At 48.5% G+C, this 21,738-nt stretch overlaps 1 protein-coding gene across 1 annotated transcript in view; it reads right to left on the bottom strand.

The window, feature by feature from the left end:
• LOC141048575 (uncharacterized) overlaps positions 1-10,969 on the bottom strand; it is a 126,327-nt gene extending 115,358 nt beyond the window's left edge. The window contains exon 1 of the mRNA XM_073544292.1: positions 10,266-10,969. Coding sequence (XP_073400393.1) covers positions 10,266-10,540 — 275 coding nt within the window. The 5' untranslated portion in view covers positions 10,541-10,969. The remainder of the gene's footprint in view (positions 1-10,265) is intronic.
• Positions 10,970-21,738: the final 10,769 nt, after the last annotated feature.

Here is a 21,738-nt window from a genome sequence, read left to right on the forward strand (position 1 = left end):
TTGAGAAACCAAATTGTGAGGAAGCATGAGCAATCTCAAGGCTACAAGTCCATCTCCAATGACCAGAATGTTCCTGTGTCTACCGTGCGCAGTGTCATCAAGAAGTGTAAAGCCCATGGCACTGTGGCTAACCTCCCTAGATGTGGACGGAAAAGAAAAATTGACAAGAGATTTCAACGCAAGATTGTGCGGATGTTGGATAAAGAACCTCAACTAACATCCAAACAAGTTCAAGCTGCCCTGCAGTCCGAGGGTACAACAGTGTCAACCCGTACTATCCGTCAGTGTCTGAATGAAAAGGGACTGTATGGTAGGAGACCCAGGAAGATTCCACTTCTTACCCCGAGACATAAAAAAAGCCAGGCTGGAGTTTGCCAAAACTTACCTGAAAAGCCTAAAACGTTTTGGAAGAATGTTCTCTGGTCAGATGAGACAAAAGTAGAGCTTTTTGGGCAAAGGCATCAACATAGAGTTTACAGGAGAAAAAAAGAGGCATTCAAAGAAAAGAACATGGTCCCTACAGTCACACATGGTGGAGGTTCCCTGATGTTTTGGGGTTGCTTTGCTGCCTCTGACACTGGACTGCTTGACCGTGTGCATGGCATTATGAAGTCAGAAGACTACCAACAAATTTTGCAGCATAATGTAGGGCCCAGTGTGAGAAAGCTGGGTCTCCCTCAGAGGTCATGGGTCTTCCAGCAGGACAATGACCCAAAACACACTTCAAAAAGCACTAGAAAATGGTTTGAGAGAAAGCACTGGAGACTTCTAAGGTGGCCAGCAATGAGTCCAGACATGAATCCCATAGAACACCTGTGGAGAGATCTAAAAATGGCAGTTTGGAGAAGGCACCCTTCAAATATCAGGGACCTGGAGCAGTTTGCCAAAGAAGAATGGTCTAAAATTCCAGCAGAGCATTGTAAGAAACTCATTGATGGTTACCGGAAGCGGTTGGTCGCAGTTATTGTGGCTAAAGGTTGTGCAACCAAGTATTAGGCTGAGGGTGCCAATACTTTTGTCTGGCCCATTTTTGGAGTTTCGTGCGAAATGATCAATGTTTTGCTTCATTCTCTTTTGTGTTTTTTCATTTAAGACAAATTAAGTGAAGATAATAATATCAAAGAATTTGTGTTTGCAATCATTTTCAGGAAGAAACTGAGTATTATCTGACAGAATTGCAGGGGTGTCAATACTTTTGGCCACAACTGTATGTTGGCGCTATATAAATAAAAATTATTATTATTAATTATTAGTGATGCATCAGAAGGGACCATTAGCAATGATTAGCAGCAGTAATGAATAATGCCAGATGAATAAACCAGACTTGAGTTAGTAAGTAGCAATACATTTGTTGGGGAGGAATCATGTGCTGCCTATGGACTCCAGGAAATAAAAAAAATTCAGATAACAAATTTCCTGGATGTCCTATGACAGCACAGTATGGGAATTAATGAACAATAAAGAAAACAAAGGGGGAAACTAAGGAGCAGCTTTCTCTAACACTCTTCACTCTTTTGCCAAAGGCTGAGCTGTATTTCAAGTGTATAGGAATATGGTTGGTGAAATAGCTGGGAGACACCTATTATTTAAGGCACCTACATCTGATGGGAGGTGCCCTTGGTGCATTGTTTGTTACTAACCCGCTTGCTAGTACTCAGGTCCCAGTTTTAGTTTCCAGTATACCTGCCTGTGTATCTGTCATGCCGGCAAGCCTGCCTGTATATCAGCCATGCCAACCTGCACCTGCCTGTCTATCAGTCATGCCTATCTGCCTGTGTGTATATCAGCCATGTCCATCTGCACTAGCCTGCCTGTATATTAGCCATGTCCGCCTGTACTCGCATGCATAAATACCGTCCGTGCCCGGCTGCGTGTCCGTCGTGCCAGTCACTATACCAGCCATGCCAGCATGTACTTGTCAAGTCTACCGTTCCTGGCCATTCCTGCCTTCTGTCTTTTGGGGGTCAGTTGCTACCATCTGAGGTTAGCCCTGGTGTAGCACCTGGTCCCACCTCCCTCGTCTCTTCTTGGATCGAAGTATCGTCAGCCGCCATGCATCCAGGATCGAACTTGGGGAGGCACCTAGTCATGCACCTCCAGGCTCTCTTTGGATCATTGCATAGTAGTTCCACCACCCAGTCCGTAACAGATGTAGTCTGCCTAAGAAGCTGTAGTGAAGCATGTAGAATGTGGCTTCACAAATGGAGTTTGAAGGTCTTCGTTTGTAGCAAAGGATGACAGAATTCTTCAACCATCTAGAGAGAGAAGATTTACTTTATAGTCTTTATTTTTCCCCTGGAACTAAAGAAAGAGGAGTTCATCCTTCCTAAATTTTGAGGAGCATTGGCGGTAGGTTTGTATTGCCCTCTTAACATCCAGAACATGCAGGTTGGAAGAGGCATTCCCTAAATCTTTCTGGGAAAAAGATGGAAGAATAATCTCCTGGTTCATATAGCTAAATGAGGAAACTTTCTCGAGAAAACCTGGCATGGTGCGAAGAACCAGACAATTGCCCAAGTCTCTGAAGTAGGGTTTTCTACAAGACAAGCTGCAAGAGTTTTACATTTGAGACCTTTCCCCATACCTTGAAGAAGAAATTGTAAAATATTGGAGAGGGATATAGGATCTTTTGAAAACTGGCAATAAAAAATCCTCCAGATCCTGGCATATGTTCTTCTAGTGTCTGGTCTTCTAGAGGCTGCTAGGGTCCTCATAATCTGAGAAATCTTAGAGGAGGAGTAAATTTATCCTCCACACAAACAAGTGAGGAAGTTCTAGGCTGGGTTGACGCCACTCTTTCTGGGTTAGAAGGTCTTTCCTCAAGGACAGCTTCCAATATCTTTTTTTTTTAGAGAAGGAGAAGCAAAGCGAGTGAGAATCAAACCCTGGGGGGTGGGGGTGCGAAAACAATAGCATGACTATGGCCTTTGCTTTGTACTCTTTGATTTCCCTCAAAGTTCTGAGAATCATTGGAATTGGAGGAAATGTGCATACAAAGATGTTCTTAAGTTACAGGACACTATCAGACTTTCCAGGACTTTTGGATGATGTTGGTTGACACAGAGAAAAAAAAAAACATTGGAGTTTGGCATTTTCCCTTGTAGCAAAGACGTCTACCTTCTTTGAGGCTAAGAAAATACTTTGTGATTCAGAGTCGCAGCTCATCTGTTGGCTGAGTGTTGAAGGAGCCTGAAATATGGACTGCCAAGATGCCTACTAGGTTTGCTTCTGATCACTCCATGATCTCCTTGCCTTCTGGCTACAGAGTTGCACACTTCTTTCCATCCTGCTTGATGATGTTGAAAAATCATTGACAAATTGTCTGACTGCACCCTTACCTCCACACTTCGTAGGAGAGAAAGAAAATGATGGAAGACTAATTTGACCACACAAGTGTGAGGAAAGATATCATTTCTCCTGAGTAGACCACTTCCTTTGAATCCAAGCGTTGAAGACATTGGCACCGGTCCCTAGTCGAAAGCTGAGGCGTGCGTGGTGAGAACAGTCTTACGAAAGTGAACCAGACACTGGCCATGAGACAGATGCTCTTTTTTGTAGTCACCATTTCAGGTCCAATCTGGTCTCCTAAGAAATTAGAGGATGGCTGTCCAAAGAACTGAGAGACCTGTTCCAAGAAGAAATGACTTTGCCTTGGAGACTGCGAAAGTTGGCTTGAGCTCATGGAACCTCATTCACGGAAGAGGTAAAAGAAACTAAGGACTCATGGCCGATCCAACAGTTGTGTGAGGTTGGTGAAGGAGGGATGAAACCAGATACCTTACCTTCTGAACCTGGACTGAAACATCTGCTGTGAGCTCAGGATCAGGACACATTTCAAGAACTGGATTGTCTGAGAGGATACCAACTGTGACTTTTCCCAGTTGATCAAAATACCAGTGGTGTTGCAGAACATTTAGAGACAATTTGAGATGAGATTTTAAAATATGTTCAGTAGGAGATTTGATGAACCAGTCATCCAGAGATGGAATGACTGGCACCTTTCAATCTGAGCACTGCTGGGAGGACTACTGAAACCTTTGCAAGCAGCCATGAGGCTGAAGAAAAGAGAGGAAGAGACATTTGAGCTGATAATGATGAACTTGATACCTTTATAAGACCTCAGTTCTGAGGAATCTCTTGCGTGCCGTGAGAATCATGACATGGAGGTATGCATTGGAAAGGTCTATTGGAGCCATGAAGTCGCCATTCTGGAGAAGAGTCATGAGAGAAATGACTGTTTCCATTTTGAAGTTTTTTTTCTGGCAAGAAATTTGTTTAGAAATGTGAGATCTATCAGGAGTCTTCATTTCTTCTCAGGTTTTGGGAACTACAGTAAGAAGATTCTGGAATAAGTTCCCTGTCTACTTTAGGAATGGGGAACCACTTCTAAGGCTACGTTGCAAACAACAAAACCGAAAAAAAATTGTGGATCTAAGAATATTTAAATACCGATAAGAATTCTAAATATAGATATAAACACAAGGGTTTAATACCCAAGATCTAAAAAATAAGAGGATAAATGCAAATAAATATAAATTTTATTGTGCAATAATATCAAAAAAGACAAAAAAAACAAATAATAAGGTGAGGTAGGATACAAAATAGCAGCTAAAACAACCGGTGCTAACAATGGTATATAGATGGAAATAATTCGAGCACCGGGCAGAGAAACAAATGTCTCACCACAAACAACTGCACAAAGTAACATGCATGTAAAATGTACACAAGGAATATATAAGAAAGTAATATCACCAACTGTCAGCAGCTGACCTACACATGTCCCAATATAAAACATGGAGGAATCATATGCCATATGATATCATTAGAGTAATAACTAAAGGGTCAATGACCACAGGCTAGAAATAAAGGCGTAATGATGCCAAACATGAAAGAGCTTAGATACAAAGAAAATCAGGACCAACGTTACCTTGGGACATAGGGTAAACCACGTGCAGAGAGTAGGAGTGGAGCCTCGACGCGCGTTTCACCACCCATGGCTTCGCAAGCAAATTCTTGGATCATAACCCAAACTTGCAAGCTGAGGGGAATGTTAATATGAAAAGTGTCTACAGCAGGCAATACATAGCTAATTAGGCAGAAAATTTACCGATAAATAAGTGAACGCTGATGGGTTGGAGGGCATGGGGGACGTTCCCTTTAAATTGCCTATATTTTTACTGTGTATTGCATTAGCTTAGGGACAGCAAAGGGTTAAGGTGTGGTCTGGACTAGCAGCCAGAAAAGGTGGCAGGAAGCTCCTGCTTCCAGTCAGAGCTCGGGCAGGCGTGCCCATGGCAGGTTGTGCTCCCCTGCTGGGAGCTTGCCATACCCCTGGAGAGGAAAAGAGACTGCTGCCCCAGATCCATGGGCAGTGATGTGGGCACAGGACTGCTTGGTGCCCCGCTGAGGACTATAGGCGTCCAGAAATCTGACTGGGGACTGTCACTGTGGGCTATTGCTGAAGCTACCACCATTGCTGCTGCTGATATGGCAGTGAAGAGCATTAGGGAAAGAGCGGGAAGTTCATCTGATTTACTGTAACTACTTTCTCTACTTCATTAATTCTACAGTAAACTGTTTCCCTGTTAGATTACAACTGCGTTCCTGGATCCTGATTGCCCGTGCTGCAGTGACTGTGGAGAAGAGGTAAATCACCTAGGGTTGCATCTGTCCTGTCTGTATTTCATGTGCAAGGGGGCAGGGTTTGTGGACTGTTGTTTTAAGTAGACTTGCCCACGACTACCACCCCGTGCCACCTTGTTACACAGGAATAGGGCGACATATGACAGGATAAGGAGTTTGTGCAGGTTGGGGATAGACGGGGACGGGGCAGGAAAAGTGAGAACTCATATGTGTCTTTCTTCTAATCTAAATAGACAAGTTATGGCTGGAGATGTCGTCATATCGGTCTGGGCCAGATGGAAAAGACGGAAAAACTGACGAGTCCATCAGAAAGAACGTCACCTGTAATTCATCCGATATATAACTGCTGTTATCACTTTTATGGACCGCAGAACTGGTATCTACCAATATATGTCACTATATGGCAGTAATATCTTCATATAGAGATGTATTTTCAGCCTTGCCATTTGCTGAGGTCCCAAATAACGGCAATTAGGGTGCACAACTAAGGTTGTAAACAAATCCCACATAGCCCTTGAGTATTAGTCATTATTGCTGCTAACCATTGCTCTCCTGTTGTATCAGAGAAGTAAGGTTAACCCATACGGTGCTGCCGTAGTTCTTCCAGTAATGTCCATTACTCCCCGGTCACCCACCTCCCGTCCTGTACATTACTCCCCGGTCACCCACCTCCTGTCTTGTACTTTACTCCCCGGTCACCCACCTCCCGTCCTGTACTTTACTCCCCAGTCACTCACCTCCCGTCCTGTACATTACTCCCCGGTCACCCACCTCCTGTCCTGTACTTTAATCCCCGGTCACCCACCTCCCGTCCTGTACATTACTCCCCGGTCACCCACCTCCCGTCCTGTACATTACTCCCCGGTCACCACCTCCTGTCCTGTACATTACTCCCCGGTCACCCACCTCCCGTCCTGTACTTTACTCCCCGGTCACCCACCTCCTGTCCTGTACATTACTCCCCGGTCACCCACCTCCCGTCCTGTACATTACTCCCCGGTCACCCACCTCCCGTCCTGTACATTACTTCCCGGTCACCCACCTCCCGTCCTGTACATTACTCCCCGGTTACTCACCTCCTGTCCTGTACATTACTCCCGGGTCACCACCTCCTGTCCTGTACATTACTCCCCGGTCACCCACCTCCTGTCCTGTACTTTACTCCCCGGTCACCCACCTCCTGTCCTGTACATTACTCCCCGGTCACCCACCTCCTGTCCTGTACATTACTCTCCGGTCACCCACCTCCCGTGCTGTACATTACTCCCCGGTCACCACCTCCCGTCCTGTACATTACTCCCCGGTTACTCACCTCCTGTCCTGTACATTACTCCCGGGTCACCACCTCCTGTCCTGTACATTACTCCCCGGTCACCACCTCCCGTCCTGTACATTACTCCCCGGTCACCCACCTCCTGTCCTGTACTTTACTCCCCGGTCACCCACCTCCTGTCCTGTACATTACTCCCCGGTCACCCACCTCCTGTCCTGTACATTACTCCCCGGTGACCCACCTCCCGTCCTGTACATTACTCCCCGGTCACCCACCTCCTGTCCTGTACATTACTCCCCGGTTACTCACCTCCTGTCCTGTACATTACTCCCCGGTCACCCACCTCCCGTCCTGTACTTTACTCCTTGGTTACTCACCTCCTGTCTTGTACATTACTCCCCGGTCACCCACCTCCTGTCCTGTACTTTACTCCCCGGTCACCCACCTCCTGTCCTGTACATTACTCCCCGGTGACCCACCTCCCATCCTGTACATTACTCCCCGGTCACCCACCTCCTGTCCTGTACATTACTCCCCGGTTACTCACCTCCTGTCCTGTACATTACTCCCGGGTCACCACCTCCTGTCCTGTACATTACTCCCCGGTCACCCACCTACCGTCCAGTACATTACTCCCCGGTCACCCACCTCCCGTCCAGTACATTACTCCCCGGTCACCCACCTCCCGTCTTGTACATTACTCCCCGGTCACCCACCTCCCGTCCTGTACATTACTCCCCGGTCACCCACCTCCCGTCCTGTACTTTACTCCCTGGTTACTCACCTCCTGTCCTGTACATTACTCCCCGGTCACCCACCTCCCGTCCTGTACTTTACTCCCTGGTTACTCACCTCCTGTCTTGTACATTACTTCCCGGTCACCCACCTCCCGTCCTATACATTACTCCCTGGTTACTCACCTCCTGTCTTGTACATTACTCCCCGGTCACCCACCTCCTGTCCTGTACATTACTCCCCGGTCACCCACCTCCCGTCCTGTACTTTACTCCCTGGTTACTCACCTCCTGTCTTTTACATTACTCCCCGGTCACCCACCTCCCGTACTATACAATACTCCCTGGTTACTCACCTCCTGTCTTGTACATTACTCCCCGGTCACCCACCTCCTGTCCTGTACATTACTCCCCGGTCACCCACCTCCCGTCCTGTACATTACTCCCTGGTTACTCACCTCCTGTCTTTTACATTACTCCCTGGTTACTCACCTCCTGTCCCGTACATTACTCCCCGGTCACCACCTTCTGTCCCGTACATTACTCCCCGGTCACCACCTCCCGTCCTGTACATTACACCCCGGTCACCACCTCTCGTCCTGTACATTACTCCCCGGTCACCACCTCCCGTCCTGTACATTACTCCCCGGTCACCACCTCCTGTCCTGTACATTACTCCCTGGTTACTCACCTCCTGTCCCGTACATTACTCACTGGTTACTCACCTCCTGTCCCGTACATTACTCCCTGGTTACTCACCTCCTGTCCCGTACATTAATCCCCGGTCACCCACCTCCTGCCCTGTACATTACTCCCCGGTCACCCACCTCCTGTCCTGTACATTACTCCCCGGTCACCCACCTCCTGTCCTGTACATTACTCCCTGGTTACTCACCTCCTGTCCCGTACATTACTCCCCGGTCACCCACCTCCTGCCCTGTACATTACTCCCCGGTCACCCACCTCCTGTCCTGTACATTACTCCCCGGTCACCACCTCCTGTCCTGTACATTACTCCCTGGTTACTCACCTCCTGTCCCGTACATTACTCCCTGGTTACTCACCTCCCGTCCCGTACATTACTCCCCGGTCACCCACCTCCTGTCCTGTACATTACTCCCCGGTCACCACCTCCTGTCCTGTACATTACTCCCTGGTTACTCACCTCCTGTCCCGTACATTACTCCCTGGTTACTCACCTCCCGTCCTGTACATTACTCCCCGGTCACCCACCTCCTGCCCTGTACATTACTCCCCGGTCACCCACCTCCTGTCCTGTACATTACTCCCCGGTCACCACCTCCTGTCCTGTACATTACTCCCTGGTTACTCACCTCCTGTCCCGTACATTACTCCCTGGTTACTCACCTCCTGTCCCGTACATTACTCCCCGGTCACCCACCTCCTGTCCCGTACATTACTCCCCGGTCACCCACCTCCTGTCCTGTACATTACTCCCCGGTCACCACCTCCTGTCCTGTACATTACTCCCTGGCTACTCACCTCCTGTCCTGTACATTACTCCCTGGTTACTCACCTCCTGTCCCGTACATTACTCCCTGGTTACTCACCTCCCGTCCTGTACATTACTCCCCGGTCACCCACCTCCTGTCCTGTACATTACTCCCCGGTCACCACCTCCTGTCCTGTACATTACTCCCTGGTTACTCACCTCCTATCCCGTACATTACTCCCTGGTTACTCACCTCCTGTCCCGTACATTACTCCCCGGTCACCCACCTCCTGTCCTGTACATTACTCCCCGGTCACCCACCTCCCGTCCTGTACATTACTCCCCGGTCATCCACCTCCTGTCCTGTACATTACTCCCCGGTCACCACCTCCTATCCTGTACATTACTCCCGGGTCACCCACCTCCTGTCCTGTACATTACTCCCCGGTCACCCACCTCCTGTCCTGTACATTACTCCCCGGTCACCCACCTCCTGTCCTGTACATTACTCCCCGGTTACTCACCTCCTGTCCTGTACATTACTCCCGGGTCACCACCTCCTGTCCTGTACATTACTCCCCGGTCACCCACCTCCCGTGCTGTACATTACTCCCCGGTCACCACCTCCCGTCCTGTACATTACTCCCCGGTTACTCACCTCCTGTCCTGTACATTACTCCCCGGTCACCCACCTCCTGTCCTGTACTTTACTCCCCGGTCACCCACCTCCTGTCCTGTACATTACTCCCCGGTTACTCACCTCCTGTCCTGTACATTACTCCCGGGTCACCACCTCCTGTCCTGTACTTTACTCCCCGGTCACCCACCTCCCGTCCTGTACATTACTCCCCGGTCACACACCTCCTGTCCTGTACATTACTCCCCGGTCACCACCTCCCGTCCTGTACATTACTCCCCGGTCACCCACCTCCTGTCCTGTACGTTACTCCCCGGTCACCCACCTCCTGTCCTGTACATTACTCCCCGGTCACCCACCTCCTGTCCTGTATATTACTCCCCGGTCACCACCTCCTGTCCTGTACATTACTCCCCGGTCACCACCTCCCGTCCTGTACATTACTCCCCGGTCACCACCTCCTGTCCTGTACATTACTCCCCGGTCACCACCTCCTGTCCCGTACATTACTCCCTGGTTACTCACCTTTTGCACTTTCCTTGCAGATATTCCTTACACAGGTGTAGCTTGTCGCACTTCTGCTCCTGCTCTTTCTTCAGATATTTTGGGCAGATTCTCACTGGACTCTGGGCCAGGACAAGATCTCCAACCACCGTGAATTTCTGGGATTTATCCTTCAGAATTTGCTCAACCTGTTCAGGGGGAAGTTTCAACAATCCAGACAACTGATCCTTGGGTAGACGACCCCCATGTGAGCAAAGGAGCTTGGTCAGATATGAGGTGACTGTGGGGTCCGACATGGCACCATGGGTGCTGGTCCAGCCTGGGTGGGTGACTATAGAGGCCTATGCTGGCAATGAATTATATTATTCCGGAAAGAGATGGATCCTTCACAGCTCAGATCAGACGACAAAAAGAAACCGAAAGAGAAAAAAAGATCAAAATGTAAAGATCTCAGATTGTGGCTGCGCCAAAGGCTTCAATTCAACTGTATGAAGTTATTAGTGGAACGTGATTCATCTGTTTGGATTGTAGCTTTTCTGACAACCCCAATGTTTATACAGGAGGAGCGGTACTGTGCAGTGTATATATACAGGAGGAGTGGTACTGTGCAGTGTATATATACAGGAGGAGGGGTACTGTGCAGTGTATATATACACAGGAGGAGGGGTACTGTGCAGTGTATATATACAGGAGGAGTGGTACTGTGCAGTGTATATATACAGGAGGAGTGGTACTGTGCAGTGTGTATATACAGGAGGAGGGGTACTGTGCAGTGTATATATACAGGAGGAGTGGTACTGTGCAGTGTATATATACAGGAGGAGTGGTACTGTGCAGTGTATATATACAGGAGGAGTGGTACTGTGCGGTGTATATATACAGGAGGAGTGGTACTGTGCAGTGTATATATACAGGAGGAGTGGTACTGTGCGGTGTATATATACAGGAGGAGCGGTACTGTGCAGTGTATATACACAGGAGGAGTGGTACTGTGCAGTGTATATATACAGGAGGAGTGGTACTGTGCAGTGTATATATACAGGAGGAGTGGTACTGTGCAGTGTATATATACAGGAGGAGTGGTACTGTGCGGTGTATATATACAGGAGGAGCGGTACTGTGCAGTGTATATATACAGGAGGAGTGGTACTGTGCGATGTATATATACAGGAGGAGCGGTACTGTGCAGTGTATATATACAGGAGGAGTGGTACTGTGCAGTGTATATATACAGGAGGAGTGGTACTGTGCAGTGTATATATACAGGAGGAGCGGTACTGTGCAGTGTATATATACAGGAGGAGTGGTACTGTGCAGTGTATATATACAGGAGGAGTGGTACTGTGCAGTGTATATATACAGGAGGAGTGGTACTGTGCAGTGTATATATACAGGAGGAGTGGTACTGTGCGATGTATATATACAGGAGGAGCGGTACTGTGCAGTGTATATATACAGGAGGAGTGGTACTGTGCAGTGTATATATACAGGAGGAGTGGTACTGTGCAGTGTATATATACAGGAGGAGTGGTACTGTGCAGTGTATATATACAGGAGGAGCGGTACTGTGCAGTGTATATATACAGGAGGAGTGGTACTGTGCAGTGTGTATATACAGGAGGAGGGGTACTGTGCAGTGTATATATACAGGAGGAGTGGTACTGTGCAGTGTATATATACAGGAGGAGTGGTACTGTGCAGTGTATATATACAGGAGGAGTGGTACTGTGCGGTGTATATATACAGGAGGAGTGGTACTGTGCAGTGTATATATACAGGAGGAGTGGTACTGTGCGGTGTATATATACAGGAGGAGCGGTACTGTGCAGTGTATATACACAGGAGGAGTGGTACTGTGCAGTGTATATATACAGGAGGAGTGGTACTGTGCAGTGTATATATACAGGAGGAGTGGTACTGTGCAGTGTATATATACAGGAGGAGTGGTACTGTGCGGTGTATATATACAGGAGGAGCGGTACTGTGCAGTGTATATATACAGGAGGAGTGGTACTGTGCGATGTATATATACAGGAGGAGCGGTACTGTGCAGTGTATATATACAGGAGGAGTGGTACTGTGCAGTGTATATATACAGGAGGAGTGGTACTGTGCGGTGTATATATACAGGAGGAGTGGTACTGTGCGGTGTATATATACAGGAGGAGCGGTACTGTGCAGTGTATATATACAGGAGGAGTGGTACTGTGCGGTGTATATATACAGGAGGAGTGGTACTGTGCAGTGTATATATACAGGAGGAGTGGTTCTGTGCAGTGTATATATACAGGAGGAGTGGTACTGTGCAGTGTATATATACAGGAGGAGTGGTACTGTGCAGTGTATATATACAGGAGTGGTACTGTGCAGTGTATATATACAGGAGGAGTGGTACTGTGCAGTGTATATATACAGGAGTGGTACTGTGCAGTATATATACAGGAGGAGCGGTACTGTGCAGTGTATATATACAGGAGGAGTGGTACTGTGCAGTGTATATATACAGGAGGAGCGGTACTGTGCGGTGTATATATACACAGGAGGAGTGGTACTGTGCAGTGTATATATACAGGAGGAGTGGTACTGTGCAGTGTATATATACAGGAGGAGTGGTGCTGTGCGGTGTATATATACACAGGAGGAGTGGTACTGTGCAGTGTATATATACAGGAGGAGTGGTACTGTGCGGTGTATATATACAGGAGGAGGGGTACTGTGCAGTGTATATATACAGGAGGAGTGGTACTGTGCAGTGTATATACACAGGAGGAGTGGTACTGTGCAGTGTATATACACAGGAGGAGTGGTACTGTGCAGTGTATATATACAGGAGGAGCGGTACTGTGCAGTGTATATATAGAGGAGGAGCGGTACTGTGCAGTGTATATATACAGGAGGAGTGGTACTGTGCAGTGTATATACACAGGAGGAGTGGTACTGTGCAGTGTATATATACAGGAGGAGTGGTACTGTGCAGTGTATATATACAGGAGGAGCGGTACTGTGCAGTGTATATATAGAGGAGGAGCGGTACTGTGCAGTGTATATATACAGGAGGAGCGGTACTGTGCAGTGTATATATACAGGAGGAGCGGTACTGTGGAGTGTATATATACAGGAGGAGCGGTACTGTGCAGTGTATATATACAGGAGGAGTGGTGCTGTGCGGTGTATATATACACAGGAGGAGGGGTACTGTGCAGTGTATATATACAGGAGGAGTGGTACTGTGCAGTGTATATATACAGGAGGAGTGGTACTGTGCAGTGTATATATACAGGAGGAGTGGTACTGTGCAGTGTATATATACAGGAGGAGCGGTACTGTGCAGTGTATATATACAGGAGGAGTGGTACTGTGCGGTGTATATATACAGGAGGAGCGGTACTGTGCTGTGTATATATACAGGAGGAGCGGTACTGTGCAGTGTATATATACACAGGAGGAGTGGTACTGTGCAGTGTATATATACAGGAGGAGCGGTACTGTGCGGTGTATATATACAGGAGGAGGGGTACTGTGCAGTGTATATATACAGGAGGAGCGGTACTGTGCAGTGTATATATACAGGAGGAGCGGTACTGTGCAGTGTATATATACAGGAGGAGCGGTACTGTGCAGGGTATATATACAGGAGTAGTAGTACTGTGCAGTGTATATATGCAGGAGGAGCGGTACTGTGCAGTGTATATATACAGGAGGAGTGGGTACTGTGCAATATATACAGGAGGAGTGGTACTGTGCAGTGTATATATACAGGAGGAGTGGTACTGTGCAGTGTATATATACAGGAGGAGTGGTACTGTGCAGTGTATATATACAGGAGGAGTGGTACTGTGCAGTGTATATATACAGGAGGAGTGGTACTGTGCAGTGTATATATACAGGAGGAGCGGTACTGTCCAGTGTATATATACAGGAGGAGTGGTACTGTGCAGTGTATATATACAGGAGGAGTGGTACTGTCCAGTGTATATATACAGGAGGAGTGGTACTGTGCGGTGTATATATACACAGGAGGAGTGGTACTGTGCAGTGTATCTATACAGGAGGAGTGGCACTGTGCAGTGTATATATACAGGAGGAGCGGTACTGTGCAGTGTATATATACAGGAGGAGGGGTACTGTGCAGTGTATATATACAGGAGGAGTGGTACTGTGCAGTGTATATATACAGGAGGAGTGGTACTGTGCGGTGTATATATACAGGAGGAGTGGTACTGTGCAGTGTATATATACAGGAGGAGTGGTACTGTGCGGTGTATATATACAGGAGGAGTGGTACTGTGCGGTGTATATATACAGGAGGAGGGGTACTGTGCAGTGTATATATACAGGAGGAGGGGTACTGTGCAGTGTATATATACAGGAGGAGCGGTACTGTGCAGTGTATATATACAGGAGGAGCGGTACTGTGCAGTGTATATATACAGGAGGAGCGGTACTGTGCAGTGTATATATACAGGAGTGGTACTGTGCAGTGTATATATATACAGGAGGAGCGGTGCTGTGCAGTGTATATATACAGGAGGAGCGGTACTGTGCAGTGTATATATACAGGAGGAGTGGTACTGTGCAGTGTATATATACAGGAGGAGTGGTACTGTGCAGTGTATATATACAGGAGGAGTGGTACTGTGCAGTGTATATATACAGGAGGAGTGGTACTGGGCAGTGTATATATACAGGAGGAGCGGTACTGTGCAGTGTATATATACAGGAGGAGCGGTACTGTGCAGTGTATATATACAGGAGGAGCGGTACTGTGCAGTGTATATATACAGGAGGAGCGGTACTGTGCAGTGTATATACACAGGAGGAGCGGTACTGTGCAGTGTATATATACAGGAGGAGCGGTACTGTGCAGTGTATATATACAGGAGGAGCGGTACTGTGCAGTGTATATACACAGGAGGAGCGGTACTGTGCAGTGTATATATACAGGAGGAGCGGTACTGTGCAGTGTATATATACAGGAGGAGCGGTACTGTGCAGTGTATATATACAGGAGGAGTGGTACTGTGCAGTGTATATATACAGGAGGAGCGGTACTGTGCAGTGTATATATACAGGAGGAGCGGTACTGTGCAGTGTATATATACAGGAGGAGCGGTACTGTGTAGTGTATATATACAGGAGGAGCGGTACTGTGCAGTGTATATATACAGGAGGAGTGGTACTGTGCAGTGTATATATACAGGAGGAGCGGTACTGTGCAGTGTATATATACAGGAGGAGCGGTACTGTGCAGTGTATATATACAGGAGGAGCGGTACTGTGCAGTGTATATATACAGGAGGAGCGGTACTGTGCAGTGTATATATACAGGAGGAGTGGTGCTGTGCAGTGTATATATACAGGAGGAGTGGTACTGTGCAGTGTATATATACGGGAGGAGTGGTACTGTGCAGTGTATATATACAGGAGGAGTGGTACTGTGCAGTGTATATATACAGGAGGAGCGGTACTGTGCAGTGTATATATACAGGAGGAGCGGTACTGTGCAGTGTATATATACAGGAGGAGTGGTGCTGTGCAGTGTATATATACAGGAGGAGTGGTACTGTGCAGTGTATATATACGGGAGGAGTGGTACTGTGCAGTGTATATATACAGGAGGAGTGGTACTGTGCAGTGTATATATACAGGAGGAGTGGTACTGTGCAGTGTGTATATACAGGAGGAGTGGTACTGGGAAAGAAAGAGGGGAAAGAAAGAAGAGAGAAAGAAAGAAAGAAAGAAAGAAAGAAAGAAAGAAAGAAAGAAAGAAAGAAAGAAAGAAAGAAAGAAAGAGGGGCTAGAATGAGAACAGAGAGAAAGAGAGAAAGAAAGAAAGAAAGAAAGAAAGAAAGAAAGAAAGAAAGAAAGGGAAAAGAAAGAACAGAGCGATAGAGAAACAGAAAAAAGAAAGATTAGAGAGAGAACGAAAGAATGAACAGAGAGAAAGAACGAACAGAGAGAGAAAGAATGAACAGAGAGAGAAGGAAAGATTAGAGAGGGAAATAAAGAACAGAGAGAGAAAGAAAGAACAGAGAAAAAGAAAGAGAGGGAAAGAAAGATTGGAGAGCGAAAGAAAGAACAGAGAGAAAAAGGCAACAGAGAAAGAAAGAAACAGAGAAAGAAAAACAGAGAGAGAAGGAAAGAAAGAGTAGAGAGAGAAAGGAAGAACAGAGAGAGACAGAAACAGAGAAAAAAAGAAAGAACAGAGAACGAAAGAAACAAAGAGAGAAAGTAAGATTAGAGAGGGAAAGAAATAAAGATTCTATAAAGATACTATAGCAGCCCGGCTCCCATTGTAGTGCCCACCTGAGCCTCCCGGTGCAGGACATATCATGATTCGCTCACATAGCCGGCATCCCTGATTCCAAGGCGATCCTGCTGTCCGCGCTGTCGGAGGAGGACACGGTGATGGATATGAAGCCTTCCCTGAAGTGCCTCCGTGGTTCCATCACAATCTCCTCCCAAAATTACCTAATTTCCAGTCAGCTTCCAGCATGTCACTTCCAATGTAATGTCACGTGCGAGTTTTAAAGTGCTCCGCGGGGTTCCGCCGTGTACTCGCGTGTAACTCTCAAAATCGGGACTGTCCTGCTGGATCCGGGACGATTGGGAGGTATGAATGCTCCCCACCATACACCTTGCACACGCACACCTCATACACACATGGTTCCACTTGTATGCCTTGTACACACATGGCTCCAATTGGTACACCTCGCACACTCACAGCTCCACTCAGTACACACATGGCTCCACTCCGTAAACTTTGTACACACATGGCTCTGTTCCGCTCCGTACACACACGGCTCAGCTCCGTACACATCGTGTATACAGGGCTCCACTCCGTACACGCACGGCTCCGCTCCGTACACCTCGTACACGCACGGCTTCGCTCAGTACACCTCGTACACGCACGGCTCAGCTCAGTACACCTCGTACACGCACGGCTTCGCTCCGTACACCTCGTACACACACGGCTCAGCTCCGCAAACTTCGTATATACAGTGCTCCACTCCGTACAGCTCATACACACATGGCTCCACTCCATACATCTCGTACACACACGGCTCCGCTCCGTACACTTCGTATATACAGGGCTCCGCTCCGTACACCTCGCACACATGGCTGCGCTTCGTACACCTCGTACACACACGGCTCAGCTCCGTACACTTCGTACACACACGGCTCCGCTCCGTACACCTCGTACACATGGCTGCGCTTCGTACACCTCGTACACACGCGGCTCCGCTCCGTACACCTCGTACACACGGCTCTGCTCCGTACACCTCGTACACACGCGGCTCCACTCCGTACACCTCGTACACACGCGGCTCCTCTCCGTACACCTCGTACACACACGGCTCCACTCCGTACACCTCGTACACACGGCTCGGCTCCGTACACCTCGTACACACGCGGCTCCTCTCCGTACACCTCGTACACACGCGGCTCCTCTCCGTACACCTCGTACACACGGCTCGGCTCCGTACACCTCGTACACACGCGGCTCCTCTCCGTATACCTCGTACACACGGCTCGGCTCCGTACACCTCGTACACACGCGGCTCCACTCCGTACACTTCGTATATACAGGGCTCCGCTCCGTACACTTCGTATATACAGGGCTCCGCTCCGTACACTTCGTATATACAGGGCTCCGCTCCGTACACCTCGTACACACGCGGCTCCTCTCCGTACACCTCGTACACACGGCTCGGCTCCGTACACCTCGTACACACACGGCTCCGCTCCGTACACCTCGTACACATGGCTGCGCTTCGTACACCTCGTACACACACGGCTCAGCTCCGTACACCTCGTACACACGCGGCTCCACTCCGTACACTTCGTATATACAGGGCTCTGCTCCGTACACCTCGCACACATGGCTGCGCTTTGTACACCTCGTACACACACGGCTCCGCTCCGTACACCTCGCACACATGGCTGCGCTTTGTACACCTCATACACACACGGCTCAGCTCCGTACACCTCGTACACACGCGGCTCCGCTCCGTACACCTCGTACACACACGGCTCCGCTCCGTAGACCTCGTACACACACGGCTCCGCTCCGTACACCTCGTACACACACGGCTCCGCTCCGTACACCCTGTAAACCCCTCCTGACCCCACACAGAAACTTCCCCTCATCCACCACCATGACAACCAGCACAGCAGAGTCCTGCAGACGCTGAGGCCCCTGATCATGTGACCCCTGACTCCTCCCCTCCTGTGACCTCATCACAGGTCCTGTGCACTGCACCGAGCAGCCCAGCGACGTCATTGCTGGGATTTATAGGGTGATGTGGAAATGGCTGGCACAGTGCTCTCAGCTGGATGAGGCGAGATCTGTACAGTGTGCATCACTCGGGGCACACTATTGTCATGCAGGGCCGGGACTAATGAAGGAGGCAGGAGCTGGGGCCCACCAGAGGATGCTCCGGTATCCCGGTGCCTCAGTCCGACCCTGATTACGGTAGCTTACATTAATGGGGTTCTTTGGGTAAAACAAGTTATCACTGATCCATGGGCTCCACAGGACAGGTGATCACTTGGCTCCGACCATTAGAAACTGCACCGATCGGAAGAATAAGGACGTTTTATCGTTGATGGGACACTTTTATAAAGCAGCGGCAGGTGAGCTGTCTGACCGCAGCTCCATTCATCCTCTTTGGGGATTCCAGAAGATATAGCATCACCAAACTCACGGATGTGCTTTTTTTGCCATGATCTTCCCCTCAATCTCTTGGGAAATTGTGGCTCCCCAGCTGTTAAGAAAACTACAACTCCCAGCATGTCCAGAGAGGTGTAAATCTTCAGGACATGCTGGGAATTGTAGTTTTCTTTAGAGCTGGGGAGCCATAAACTGCATTACCCTTAGCATAAAATCCGTAGTTCCTTGCAAGCTGTGGCCTAAACAGACAGTCCGATGAAGCAGACACATACAAAGCGGTGTATAAGGGTTACACCTCAGCTCAGCAGGCGGTGCTCAGCCCAAATACACAAACCAGTCAATACAAGCACGGAATAATGGCGGCACTCCCCACATACAGCACAGCTTCTGTTAGGCTCAAAAAAGTTCATAAAAGGCCAGAAGGTTAAAAGCAAGAAAAATGCAACCGGCAATGGTTGCTTTGCACTTTCCTGATGCATCTTGTCATGTAATGGCATCAGGAGAACATTAGGACCCTGCTGCTTTTGCAACTATGAGCTGAGAGCAAAAGCCCTGGAAACTGTGTGTGCTGGGGGGTGGGGCCTAGTGTCTGCTGTGTAGGACTCTGAGGGGTGATGCTGTGAGGAGCAGAGAGACTGCCATGTGAGACGCAGTGTGAGGCAGCTGATAAGAAGTGAGAAGTCTGGACTCTGTAAGGACTGTTTGCTACCAGCGTGCTTGTGAGGGTGTTAACCCCTTTCTCTTGTGAACCTGTGGTTCTGCTGTGGAACAACTACAGAGCATTTTTGAGATCTGTGTGACTTTGGAGCTCTGTGGAGTCCCTGCTGCACTGGGCTGGAAAACGACAGAAGACAGCCAAAAATGTTAGGTTGAACAATAAGAAATGTTCACTAGTTGCCTGCTCATGGCCTAATGGATATTGATCAAGTGCGCACTAAAGAATCACATCAGACACACAGTCAGATGTAACCTCTCTTTGATCAATCTATGGCACAGCTCCAAGAGACTTTATTAATCCCCTGTAAAGGGGCTCGGTTAGCTCTAAAATGGGAGTGATCAGATGTATTCCATTGGTTAGTGGGTTGGACAATGAGCTAGTCCGTGGGTGGATCCATGAGGTCATCAGGTTGGGTTGGTCCATGAGGTCATCAGAGTGGGCGTCATCGTGGACGGATCCATGAGGTCATCAGGCTGGGTTGGTCCATGAGGTAATCAGAGTGGACGTCATCGTGAACGGATCCATGAGGTCATCAGAGTGGGCGTCATCGTGAACGGATCCATGAGGTCATCAGAGTGGGCGTCATCGTGGATGGATCCATGAGGTCATCAGGCTGGGTTGGTCCATGAGGTCATCAGAGTGGGCGTCATCGTGGACGGATCCATGAGGTCATCAGGTTGGGTTGGTCCATGAGGTCATCAGAGTGGGCGTCATCGTGGACGGATCCATGAGGTCATCAGGGTGAGCATCATCTTGGATACCAGCACATGGTGTATGGTGAAACAGGAAATGACAGCCATCTTTAGTGTCACACTTTCTGGGTAGTTTCTCTCAATCTCTTATATTTTGAGGTTAATTATTTGATCTTATGGCTCTCCCCAACAATCTTTCTTTCCTGTGCAGATTCAGGTGGTCTCCTGTCAGGGACATTATGAGTGACTGCTGGAAGAGAGACTGTATCCTGTACCATCCATATTGAGAGGGATCCAGACAAGCCCCGTTGAAGTGCTCTCTCGGACCGGACCCTGAGGCTACAGTACTGTAATTCCCCGGCGTGTGGGCTCGGCATCGGCCGACAAGATGCGGATCCTTGTGTTTGTTGAAGTTTTTGGGACTGGCTGCAGCCAATGCAAAGCATAAGCCTGTGTGTCCCATGATCACAATGTAACGAGATCCATAGTAAACACTTAGCAGAAGATATAAACTTATCATAAAAGATACAATCCATGAGTCACTGTACTACACAAAAAACCAAAAAAACAGTTAATTTTTTTTTCATTCAGAGTCAATGGGCTCAGTGTCTTGTTTTCTTTAGAGCGCAGGCGCCGGCGGATGGGTACTCCCAACAATCGGCGCCTGCTCTTGCTTTTCTTAGCGGCAGCAGGTGCCGGATGATGGGATCAGTAGTCCCATCAGCTGACGCCAGTGACCAGAGATAAACTTTTTGCCTCTGATCACAGCTGCGGGCTCACACTGTCATTTGTCAGGGTGGGATCTGCAGCTTTCTGACCGGCGGGGATGATTTTACCGCCGATCAGAAGCAGGGTTTGCCGCGCTGTCATGAGCATGACAGCGCTACAAACACCCGGTGTTCTGGAGGCCGAACCTGAACAGGAACATGGACTTCCTGGTAGAGTCCGTGCCCAAACAATAGGTGTTCGGTACGGACGCTGAGCTTTACTGTTCCGGTTCGTCCATCTCTATCCACAACCACACAGATGATGGTACGCCAGGCTGATGCTGGAAGATCAGTGATGAGATTCATTGCACTTTGCTGCCAGAGAGAAGAAGGTACGGGCAAAGGAAGCAGCCGACCGGGCAGAAGCTGTTTAGGAGTTTTGTTTTGGGCACCGGAAGAACAAGCAGAGACAAATTCGCAATATCCTTGCACAGAGTCGGCCACCAGTAATGTTGGTAAATGAGGAGAGCCGTCTTCTTCTGTCCAGCATGGCCAGACAATTTAGGCTGTATGCACAGAGCTTCAGCTCCTCGAATGCCATCTCTGTGTCAGCAGTCCATTTAATTATTGCCAATTTGGTGCCTTTAAGGAGATCTGTCAATAGTGCGTCAAATATGGTGAAATTTGGGATAAATCGCCGGTA

This window comes from Dendrobates tinctorius, unplaced genomic scaffold (genome assembly GCF_039654945.1).
Source record: "Dendrobates tinctorius isolate UK_male_01 unplaced genomic scaffold, ASM3965494v1 ptg000136l, whole genome shotgun sequence".
Lineage (NCBI taxonomy): Eukaryota > Metazoa > Chordata > Amphibia > Anura > Dendrobatidae > Dendrobates > Dendrobates tinctorius.